Source organism: Zootoca vivipara, chromosome 7 (assembly GCF_965207765.1).
Source record: "Zootoca vivipara chromosome 7, rZooViv2.hap1.1, whole genome shotgun sequence".
Classification (NCBI taxonomy): Eukaryota; Metazoa; Chordata; class Lepidosauria; order Squamata; family Lacertidae; genus Zootoca; species Zootoca vivipara.
Window position 1 is genome coordinate 57,224,609 of NC_142590.1, and position 12,718 is coordinate 57,237,326.

The 12,718-nt window shown below is 39.3% G+C and overlaps 1 protein-coding gene and 1 pseudogene across 1 annotated transcript in view; both read left to right on the forward strand.

The window, feature by feature from the left end:
* The window catches only part of LOC148685093 (uncharacterized), a 144,798-nt pseudogene that overhangs the window by 34,509 nt on the left and 97,571 nt on the right, over nt 1-12,718 (forward strand).
* LOC118088519 (membrane cofactor protein) overlaps nt 1-12,718 on the forward strand; it is a 47,283-nt gene that overhangs the window by 9,484 nt on the left and 25,081 nt on the right. Inside the window, exons 3-5 of the mRNA XM_088673389.1 lie at nt 153-249; nt 2,254-2,339; nt 3,620-3,817. Coding sequence (XP_088529515.1) covers nt 153-249; nt 2,254-2,339; nt 3,620-3,817 — 381 coding nt within the window. The remainder of the gene's footprint in view (nt 1-152; nt 250-2,253; nt 2,340-3,619; nt 3,818-12,718) is intronic.

The window sequence follows — 12,718 nt, forward strand, 5'->3', positions numbered from 1 at the left end:
GATAATTTTTTTTTACACAATGCCGTATGACCTCTCCGCAAACGAACAGGTCACCTGGAAGTGGCTTTGGTGTCTGTGGTGTACCCTTTTCATTTTCTTTTTAAAGAAATCAAGGCTACATGTGTTAATGCTTGTTTTGATTTTTCTGTTAGGAAGGCGATGTCCTCCTGTAAGTATAGAGAATGGCAGAATAATAATACCAAGCGAAAGGCGGCTAGGTGATGAAATAACTCTAGGCTGTAATGAGGGGTGAGTTGTAGGTCACCTCTTGTACCTACTTAGCTTTGTTTAGAACTCCTGGGAGGGGTTCATGACAGAGACATATTAATTGTTAAAATATTAGGCTAGGTTTTTGACATTAATTCTTGTCTAGTCTGTGTTATAATTATAATCATGGGTGTCCAGGGAAAGGGTGAGATGGGGAGTAAATACTCCAAATAAATTATTAAACGCAACTGAGCAGCACCAGAGATCAGGTTTCTGGTTGGTTTCATAACTGAACAGTGGCAACCTCTGGCTTCTGAGAAACTTGTATTCAGGTCTTTCATTTGGTTCTTTCTCAGTGGGTGAAACTGCTGCCTTTCTATGACTAGACCTCACATCTGGATATGTTTCCACTCACTGGTGGAATCCGCAGTTATTTCCCTGGCTCCTTTTACTCCTTGCAGCCCTTATTAAGTGCACTGCTGCTTCAAGCAAGTTGACCGTTCTCTGTGCATCTCTCTAAAAATAAAATAAATGAAATATGGCAGAATAACGATATTAGACCACACTTGAGGGTTTCCATATGCCCCGCTAACTTCCCCTTCTCTCCAGCAAAATAAACATACCGTATTTTTCGCTCCATACGACGCACCTCACCATGAGACGCACAAGAAAAAAATATTCTGAATCAAATGTTGTACTAAACTACCTTTAATAAACCACCGGTCCCACCGCCACCTCTCGCTGGGGCAGGCACAGGAGGCACAGTTGAGAGAGGCGCTGTGCTGCTTTCGGGTTACTCGTTCCTCTGCCGGGAGCCATGTCTCCGGTGGCAGAGGCATCCCTCCGCTCACGATTGCAGCAGCAGCCGAGGGATCCCGCTGCCGTCCAGTGCCTTCGCTCCATAAGATGCACAGACATTTCCCCTTCCTTTTTAGGAGGAAAAAAGTGTGTCTTAATGGAGTGATATTTTGCAGAGTTCATGTGATCCACACTTTCTCAACCACAGCTCTGCCCCCTATGATACGGTGTGATAATCATGGATTTTATCTACAATCGCTTTGGCAAAGCAGTTTTCTAAATCATCATAAACTCATGTGGGGTGGGGTGACTTTTTTAACGAAATAAGGTCTGTTGGGAAGATAATGAATTCCTGCCTTTACTGCTCCCCTTTGTTTTTGAGGTGACACACTACTCCCCATCAGAGCTGAATGTCAATCATGGATTAGATACTTGAATTGTATATCAAGTACTTCACCTTGAATTGAGGATGTCCACTATGATGAAATTTGAAATCCGAGGTTGCTGCTTACAAAAGCACTATGTCCAAGCTACTGACGTTTTTATGTTGGTGTGACTTTTACTGGGCATTCTTAACAAAGAGATAATTCCTGTACAGTCATACCTTAGGTTACAAACACTTTGGGTTACAAACTCCGATAACCCGGAAGTAGTACCTCTGGTTACAAACTTTGCCCCAGGATGAGAACGGAAATTGTGCGCCGGTGGCGCGGCGGCAGCAGGAGGCCCCATTAGCGAAAGCGTGACTCAGGTTAAGAACACTTTCAGGTTCAGTACGGACCTCCAGAACGAATTGAGTTTGTAACCCGAGGTACCACTGTATCTGGAATTAAAATAAATTAAATTCCCAGCTTGTCTCAACTAGACTGACAGCACCCAGAGAAAGGGCTTTTTCAGTTGCACTGTTCCACCTATAGAATCCCCCCCCCCCAGGAAGTTTCCCTTGGCCTCATTTTCACATTGTTTTATCAGAAAGTAAAGACCGCTTTACCAGGTCTCATTCAGTGTTATTTGAACTGGCTTCAACCCTACTGTTATTATATTCTTGCTGTTGTGTTGTTTCTAACTACTTTTGAACTGGTGGTGGTTGCCCCCCCCCCATTTCTGTCAACTACCCGAGTGGCGGCTCTGTAGGATGGGATGTAAATAATCTAAATAAACCAAGTATACTGTATTTAAAGATATGTTCTCTTCACACACTTTTTAATGCCCAATTCACTAAAATAAAAGATTTCTCTTTCCCTTTAGGTACAAATTGATAGGCGAAAAGACTCTTCAATGTGTGGAAGTAGGCGACAAACTTGAATGGCATAAATCACCTCCATTTTGCCATCGTAAGATGAATTGTTAATTTGAATTTATTTAATTTAAACTCAACTTGCTACTGTGTGACTCTGTTTATTGCAAAAGTGTAAGTCTCCTCAACCAATATACAGAATTCAGGATACTTTCTGATCATGCTCAATACACTCACGATCATGATTGTTGCCAACTAGCTGACTTCATTTGCAGCTTTCCCCAGAGCAGGAAATTGGTGTTCTCAAATAACCCATTTGTTTGCAAACTCACACATAAATGGGAACTGATATAATTGGTATTAGATCAAGGAAGAGTTGGATCATAAGGAATTGTTGAAGTCATTCAAACCTCTGCCATTCCCTACAAATGGATATGTTCCACCAGGAATCATAACAGCCTGATCATTAAGCCACTTTTCAATGTTTCTCGGAACAGAAAGGATTTCTTCCGTTTAATCTAGTATTTTAGTGGAAGTAGTGCAAGGAATGTTGCTTCATTATGCTTATTCAGACAAGAGGATCTAAGGGAGTAACGCAGTGCATATAGAACATGCACACAGCACTAATCCCACATTCTGCTCACTGAGCCACTGGTGAAAGGGGTTAGTTTGGGGAGCACCAGAAGGTCGTCATCTCTGTGGCGACCTCGTAAAAGGGGGCAGAGAACCATGTATGCCACGTTGAACTTGGAGGAAAGGGGGGATAAAATGTAATATGAATTAAATAAATTCAATTAAATAAAAATGAATTAAATAAATTAAAATAAATTCGACTAGAGCACATTACATAATGCCTCAACATTTTTGACCTGTGTTTCTTGGGCTCACCTTTTGGCCTGGGTGCTTAACACTTAGCAATGGCTTGAGGAGCCTGAATTTTCCCCACCAAGCAACCATGTGGCAGCAGAATACTCAGTTGAGGTTGACTTTACTACTTCCATCAGCCATTTTTGGTGTGTGCCCTTTATTTAAGCTTTTGAACATCTTTCCTGATAACTCTTTTTTCCAGAACATTCCTTGCTCTGGAGGTGGCACTGGGGCTTTGACAGCTCCCTCTGTGAAGTTTCAAGTCCAGCTTACGTCACAGAAGATCCAGTTTGCTTTTGAGGAGGTTGTAATACCTTCACAGCAGTCCACTTTGGTTCAGTGTTTGGGTGACAGTTAAAATGGATGCTCAGGCCTTGAATTATCAAAAGATTATTTCATAAAGTGGAACATCATTTAAGTGAAAATAACTTTAGTCCAAATACACTCCTAACAGAGATGCTTTTGCAATTGTAGTCCTACTGACCTGTTAATGTTGCTTTTGATCCCCAGCAATCCGATGTTACCCCCCTGACAACATTCTCTATGGCTCACACAGTGGTCAACCTCATGAAGAGTATTACTATGGCTCAACTGTGACATACACTTGTAAGAGAAATTTATCCCTTATTGGAAGCCCGACTCGTACATGTTCAGCTTCTCCAATTAGTACTGCTGGAGTGTGGCGCCCACCTGCGCCTGAATGTAAAGGTGATGGAGATAATGTTTGGTATCTTTGCTGTATACTATGTTAATGTAATTTGTGTTCAGTGACTGGTGAATGGAATTCTTGTTCGAATGAGCTAACTTTGCAGTCTGCTAAGCACTGTGCTGCTGCTATTCAACCTGTGAGGTATTCAGTGGGATTGCAAATGATTCATTGTAGGACAGGCATCCCCAAACTTTGTCCCTCCAGATGTTTTTGGACTACAATTCCCATCATCCCTGACCACTGGTCCTGTTAGCTAGGGATCATGGGAGTTGTAGGCCAAAACATCTGGAGGGCCGCAGTTTGTGGGTGCCTGGTGTAGGAGATGCAATAGTATTGCCCCCTCAATGAGTTGCTTGTTTTAACCTGAGTCAGTCAATCAAAATAACCACTATTGTGTCCTACTGAGAGCAAAGGAAATTACATTTAGTTGTGAGCAATTTATTTGATTAATTTCATTTGGACTTGGTTTGGTTTTCTACATTCCAATGGCTCTTTGTGCAGTATCCATACTAAACAAATCTTGCATTCAGATGAAGTAGTCAATATATAATGAGCTAACTTCATGCATAGTATACTGGCATAATACTATATGCCATATATCAGCCTGATTAGGAATAGCCTGCATAGATGTGGTGGTTGTTTAAGAAAAATATTCAGTGGGTCACAAATATTTAATGAAATAACTTCAGCAGATGGTCTGAGGGCAGATTGATGCAGTCATCTTTCTGTAACTAAGCAGATCTAGGAAGGCAGGTTCTGAATGTACTAAGTAGATCCACACCATATACATAAAAATTGGAGGAATTGGGAAACCCAATACCAGAATTGTATAGGGCTTTACATAGTTCTTAGCAATTTCCAGAAAGCTTTCCCTGAAGTGCAACTCAGCCTATTTTAATTTCATACTTGCTCGAATGATGTTATTGTTGTTGAAATATCCCCCAGCGTACAGGCACTTCCAGATGATATGTGATCACCCTCCGTGAAGAAAGACACACACAGATAAAACAGCCATAAAGTAGGGCTAAACTACTACTTTATTAAAGGCAACACAGCTCATAAACTCAGAGCTATTCATCTTTGCTTCCTTCCTCCATCGAGAGCAGAAGCAAAAGGGAAGAAACAATAACACCACATGGTAAAGAAAGATAACATAGACTTCCTTTTCCAGACTGTGTGTGTGTGAAAACCAACAGACACATTACATGCTGCTTGCTGGAGCAGCAGAGGACATATACAAATCTTAATAATTGTTTCTAGAGGTTAGTCTTTTGTATCTTATCTGATTTTATCTCCTTGTACATCACTTGAAGAATAAATAATTCAATTTAATTGAGATTATATGCTTAAATGGATCAGATAATTACTTTAAGCCTGCAGGAATTGAATCAGTTTTTGTGTGCCCACTTCCAATTTCTCCTATGCAGTTTATGCGCCCCCCCCCCCGACCCCCAAAACGGCGTGGTAAGAATTTACTTCCAAACCACCTTTTAATGGTTCATGCCCACATGTGGGAATAGCACCTTAAAGAAAATGCAATCAAGAGACCTATACAAGCACAGCATCTGGTGGAGACCCAGTTTATTAGAAGAGCTACTGCAATAAGGGGGGCGTGGGTGGCGCTGTGGGTTAAACCACAGAGCCTAGGGCTTGCCGATCAGAAGGTCAAATCTCTGCGATGGGGTGAGCTCCCATTGCTCGGTCCTTGCTCCAATTCGAAAGCACATCAAAGTACAAGTGGATAAATAGGTACCGCTCCGGTGGGAAGGTAAACGGTGTTTCCGTGTGCTGCTCTGGTTCGCCAGAAGCAGCTTAGTCATGCTGGCCAGATGACCCAGAAGCTGTATGCCGGCTCCCTCGGCCAATAATGCGAGATGAGCACCACAACCCCAGAGCCGTCCGCGACTGGACCTAACAGTCAGGGGTCCCTTTACCTTTTACTGCAATAAGGCAGTCTCTCCAAACCAAGGGCAACCTCTCCAAACAAACCACAAATAAAGTTTGAATTCTCCCACAGACAAATAAGCAAACCGCTTGTTTTTCTGAAGTTTGCTTAGTTTTCCTTTAAAAAAATTTTTTTTATTGCATTCTCCAAAAAAAAAAAAAAATTAACAGAATATTCCGATACAAAGGAAAAATATTCAAGCAAGATATATCAACTTATACAAATACATTCCCCTCCCCAATCCCGGCTTCCCTCTTTTTCTTTCTCTCTTTTCTTCTTAACCCTCCTAAACAATTTACTCAATCAAAGATCTCTAAATACTGAAACAAAAACCTGCAGCACAGAAAACAGAAAAAAACAAACAAAAAGATATCTCTTATTAGTTTTCTGTTTTATTAATTCAGTACAACGAGAGAAGAGAAAAAAAGGGCCTATTCAGAATCATCTATATTTAATATTTGCTTACCCCCATTGGACTTCCTGTCAATTCCTGATGTATGTCAAATGTTTAAGATGAATGTATATTACTTGGTACATTACTTGGTACTATTCTCTATATCTATTATCTAATACATTGTTATCTCCTAGCGCGTCACGGTACCAAGTTGGAATTTGTCTTGATTCGTCCATTCTCCAATATCAATCAAATGCTTGCATAGACAATGAACCTTTGCCATACCTTTGCACATATAATTTATATCTATCCCATTTTTTCATAATTTTTTTGTGTTGATTTGCCTCTCAAACAGTTTGTTAAAAATGCCATTTCTGCTAATTCCTGCATTTTACTCTGCCAATCGTTTACTGTGGGCACCTCCTGTTCCTTCCATCCCTTAGCCACCAGTAATCTGGCAGCCGCTGTTGCATAGAGAAATATTTCTTTTGCTGAGTTCGGAATGTCCTTTCCTACCATACTTAACAAGAAAACCTCTGGTCTTTTTAAGAACGTGATACCCAACATTTTTTCAATTCATCATATGAATTGATGAATACTTTAATCTTCCCGCAAGTCCAGCACATGTGATATAGATCGGCGTTACTCCCCCCACACCACCAGCATACATTTGATAATTTTTTATAGATCTTTGACAACCTGGCAGGGGTTAAATACCATCGATGTTGTAATTTCATCTTATTTTCCTTAATATTGTAACTCGCGGTGAATTTCATATTTATTTTCCATAGGTTTTCCCACTTCGTCATCATAATGGGGCATCCAATATCTTGGCCCATCTTACCATGGTAACTTTGACCTCTTCCTCCATCACCTCAAAGTTAAGTAGAAGCCTGTACATTCTTGAAATTATTTTTGTTTTATTATTTATTAATTCAGTTCCTAATTTTGATGGTTCTTTCTCAAATCCTATTTTCTTATCTTTTTTAAATAAATCATGTATTTGGTAATATTCCAACCAACTTGTAAAAAAGGTCCTCACTTCTTCATATTTTTAAATTCTTATTTGACCATCAACTTCTGTCAATAGGTTATTATAAGTTATCCAGCTCCCTTTCATGTTCTTTTTTTTAACTGCAATTGCTTCTTGGGGCGAAATCCATCTCGGCGTCTTTGGTTCGAATAATCTTCTATATTTTCCCCATACTTTAAACAGGGTATTTTGTATTATATGATTAGAAAAGCCTTTATGTGCCTTGCTTTTCCCATAATTTAGATACACATCCACCCAAATCGGGTGTCATGCCCCTCTAAGTCAAGCAGGTCGGTGTTGTTTAAAAGGCACCATTCCCTCAACCATGACAGGCATGCAGCCTCATAGTATAGTTTACCGTAAGGTCAGGGAGACCGAAGCCCCCTCTATCCTTGGTGTCAATTAACACCTTATGTTTAATTCTTGGTCTTCTTCCTGACCATATAAATTTAGAGATTTCTTTCTGCCAATTGTTTATATATTCCATCTTCCTTATAATTGGTATGGTCTGGAACAGGAAAAGAATATTAGGTAAGGCATTTAACTTAACCGCTGATATTCGGCCTAAAAATGATAAGTGTAATCTATTCCATGTTTCCATATCTTTTTAAATTTCTCCTCATGTTTTCATATAATTGTCTTCGAAAAGGTTAGTGTTCTTTGGAGTGAGCCAGATTCCTAAATACCTGATTTTTTAATATATTTTTAACTTTTTTGTTTTCTCAATTTCCTCCAGTGCTGCTGATGTTAAATTTTTAGCTAATAATTTAGTTTTATTTATGTTCAACTTAAATCCAGAGACCTTCCGATATTCTTGCAAAGTTTCCATTACTTTGATCAAACTTTCTTTTGGTTGTTCCGTTGTTATAATAAGGCCATCCACAAATGATCTTATTTTATATTTATTTCTCCCCAACTGTATGCCCTTGATGTTCTCTTCCTCTCTTATTTTTTTTACACAGGATTTCCAGTGCCGATATAAATATTAGTGGTGAGAGGGGACATCCCTGTCTCACTCCTTTATTGATTTCACATTCCTGTGTTTTGGATCCGTTTATTATGATTTTAGCTTTTTGTCTAGTGTAAATTTCTTGAATGCAATTGTGATATTGCACCCCAAATTCCATTTATTGTAAGATGCCTTTCATGAACTTCCAAGAGACCGGATCAAAAGCTTTCTCTGCATCCACTGCCATTAAGGCGGCCAGTTTATCTATTTTTAGATCTAAATATTCCAATAGATTAATTATGATTCTGGTATTGTTTTGTATGTTTCTACCGGGGAGAAAACGTGCTTGATCTCCGTGTATAATATCCTGAAGAATTTTTTTGGTTCTTTCTGCCACTATATATGCGTATAATTTATAATCATTTTTCAGGAGGGATATAGGCCTGTAATTTGTTAGTTATTGTTGGTCTTTCCCCTGTTTTGGTATAAGTGTAATGTAACTGTCTTTCCATGAATCTGGCATTACGCCTTCCATCTGTACCTTGTTCATGATATTCTTAAGAGGTTCAAACAAAGTATCTTCTAATTTTTTATAATAAGTTGACGAATGGCCATCTGGCCCTGGTGTCTTTCCTGTTTTGGCTTCTTTAATGGCTTTTTGAACTTCAAAAGCTGTGATGGGCCCATTCAGAAGTTCTCTTTGCTCCTTCATAAGTTTGGGGAGGCAATTTTGGTCTAGATATTTTTTAATTTCTTTCCCTTCTTTATAAAGTTCTCTATAAAATTCACCAAATTTATTTTCAATCTCCTTGGGGTCACTTATAATTTTGTCATTGACCTTCATTCTGTTAATTAATCTTTCATATTCTTTTTTCTTTAGCTGCTACGCAAGTACTTTTCCTGGCTTATTGGCTGACTCAAAATTTCTCTGTCTCATTAACTTTAATTTCCATTCCAATTCTTCACTTATTAACATCAAATATTGTGATTGTAATATTTTATTATTTATTTTTAATTCCATATTATCTGGCTTGTTATAGAATTCTATATCGTTCTATCACCTCTTGTTTCTTTTTTTCTTTCTGTCTTCTCTGTATTGAATTCTGTTGTGTAAAAAAAAACCCTAAGGGCCGCTTTACTAGCGTCCCATACCACGTTTAAATCCGTATCTTTTCCTAAATTAAATTTGAAGAATTCCTTTAATGTCTTTTTGGCTTTTTCTATATTTTTTCATCTTTTAAGAGAGATTTGTTTAGTCCACCTTGTTGGTGCTTTCCTGTTCCATCTTAGACATACGCTAACTGCATAGTGTTTTAGGTTGGATTTCTGTTTTAAATATTTTTAAGGTCAAATCTTTAGATAGCCAAATGGCATCTCTTCTTCCAGCAGAGTTATTGGGATAAGAGAAATAAGTAAAGTGTTTTTTAAATGGGTTTTTGTTCCTCCATGCATCTTCTAAATTCAATGTTTCTGTTGATCGAAAAAAGGTTGTTGGTAATCTCATTTGTTTTGTTTTCGCAACTTTACTGATCTATCTAGCTCCGGTGCTACTACCCCATTCTGATCTCCTAATAAAATAATCTTTTCTCCCACACTGTCTACTAATTTTATTTCCAAAGATTGATAGAACTCACTTTTCTTTTCATTGGGCGCGTAGATGCCAATCACTGTTATCTTTTCTCCCTGAGCAGTAATTTCTGTCCCTACCACCTGTCCTTGTGTATCTTTAAAAATCAATTTTGGCTCTAGGTGGGGTTTGGCATAGATTACCACTCCTCTTTTCTTGGTTTTGTCCAAAGAGAAAAATTCAATTCCTAATTTTTTGTTATACAAAATTCTTGAGTGTTGTTCCATGACGTGGGTTTCTTGCATGCATATCAAATCAAATTTTTTGCTTTTTAAGTACATGGTCAACCTTATTTCCTTTTTATTTATCGTTCAATCCGTTGCTATTTTAAAATCCATTAAATACTTTATTGGTTTACCTTACTGTAAAGTACTTAAAATTTTAATATTACAATGACAATTGATCTTAATTACTGCAATAAAATAGAAGAAGGGCAATAACAAGGAAAAAAGGGGGAAACAGTTACTCTAAGTCTTTAAGCACTTGCGATCCTTTTGCCTTCTGTTCCAAGTCTTCCTCTTTTTCTAATTGATTTCCAGTGTCCTCCACCCTTCCACCCAACTGTCTTTTACCTCCCAGTTGTTCTCTATATTTTCTCCAAAATATGTCTGCTTCTTCCCATGAGACAAATCTTATTTCTTTTGCCCTTAAAAGAGAAGGATATTCCCTTTGGGAATTCCCATCTATGTACAATCGATTGAGCCGTTAGGGCTTCTACCAGTGGTTTGTATTTCTCCCTTTTTTTCAACAACCTAGGTGGAATAATTTTATGAATAATTATGTCTGTGTCCTGAAGTCTGAGTTTTTTCTTACTGCTGGTTTATAAAATCTGATCTCTCATTTCCATATTTACAAAAGTTACCAGACAGTCCCCCAGCCATTTGTTCACTCTTGCCAAATTTGATCTAATTCTAAATACTTTCTCAATATTTTGTGCCATCTCCTGCTGGTCTATTTTAAGCCATTTTGCTAACTCTACAACCAATCTTTGTTCTATCTGTTCATCTTGCTCTTCCAGTATTGATCTAAATCTTAACGATTTCTCTCTTCTATGCATTTCTATCCCCCTTCATGGATCAATGCCTTGCCGTGGCGAAGGGGCTTGAATAACTCAGAGAAGCTATGAGCTATGCCATGCAGGGCCACCCAAGATGGACAGGTCATAGTGGAGAGTTTTGACTAAACGTGATCCACCTGGAGAAGGAACTGGCAAGCCACTCCAGTATCCCTGCCAAGAAAACTCCATGGACAAAGACAACAGGCATATAAAAGTTATGACGCTGGAAGATGAGCCCCTCAGGTCGGAAGGCGTCCAACATGCTACTGAGGAAGAGCGGAGGACAAGTACAAGTAGATTCAGAGCTGATGAAGCGGCTGGGCCAAAGCCGAAAGGACGCTCAGTTGCGGATATCTGATCTCTCATTTCCATATTTACAAAAGTTACCAGACAGTCCCCCAGCCATTTGTTCACTCTTGCCAAATTTGATCTAATTCTAAATACTTTCTCAATATTTTGTGCCATCTCCTGCTGGTCTATTTTAAGCCATTTTGCTAACTCTACAACCAATCTTTGTTCTATCTGTTCATCTTGCTCTTCCAGTATTGATCTAAATCTTAACGATTTCTCTCTTCTATGCATTTCTATCCCCCTTCATGGATCAATGCCTTGCCATGGCGAAGGGGCTTGAATAACTCAGAGAAGCTATGAGCTATGCCATGCAGGGCCACCCAAGATGGACAGGTCATAGTGGAGAGTTTTGACTAAACGTGATCCACCTGGAGAAGGAACTGGCAAGCCACTCCAGTATCCCTGCCAAGAAAACTCCATGGACAAAGACAACAGGCATATAAAAGTTATGACGCTGGAAGATGAGCCCCTCAGGTCGGAAGGCGTCCAACATGCTACTGAGGAAGAGCGGAGGACAAGTACAAGTAGATTCAGAGCTGATGAAGCGGCTGGGCCAAAGCCGAAAGGACGCTCAGTTGCGGATATGCCTGGAAGCGGAAGGAAAGTCCGATGCTGTAAAGAAAAATATTGCATAGGAACCTGGAATGTAATAACCATGAGTGGAGGTAAGCTGGATGTGGTCAAAAATGAGATGACAAGAATAAATATCGACATCCTGGGCATCAGTGAACTAAAATGGAAGGGAATGGGCGAATTCAGTTCGGGTGACTATCATATCTACTACTGTGGGCAAGAATCCCGTAGTAGAAATGGAGTGGCCCTCATAGTCAACAAAAGAGTGGCAAAAGCTGTAATGGGATGCAATCTCAAAAATGACAGAATGATCTCGATACGAATCCAAGGCAGACCTTTTAACATCACAGTAATCCAAGTTTATGCACCAACTACCGGAGCTGAAGAAAGTGAAATTGACCAATTCTATGAAGACCTACAACACCTTCTAGAAATTACACCAAAGAAGGATGTCCTTCTCATTACAGGGGATTGGAATGCTAAAGTAGGGAATCAAGAGATAAAAGGAACAACTGGCAAGTTTGGCCTGGGAGTTCAAAATGAAGCAGGGCAAAGGCTAATAGAGTTCTGTCAAGAGAACAAGCTGGTCATCACAAACACTCTCTTCCAACAACACAAGAGACGACTCTACACATGGATATCACCAAATGGGCAGCATCGAAATCAGATTGATTATATTCTCTGCAGCCAAAGATGGAGAAGCTCTATACAGTCAACAAAAACAAGACCTGGAGCTGACTGTAACTCAGATCATCAGCTTCTTATAGCAAAATTCCAGCTTAAACTGAAGAAAGTAGGAAAAACCACTGGGCCAGTAAGATACAATCTGAATCAAATCCCTTATGAATACACAGTGGAAGTGAGGAACAGGTTTAAGGATTTAGATTTGGTGGACAGAGTGCCTGAAGAACTATGGATGGAGGCTCGTAACATTATACAGGAGGCAGCAACGAAAACCATCCCAAGGAAAA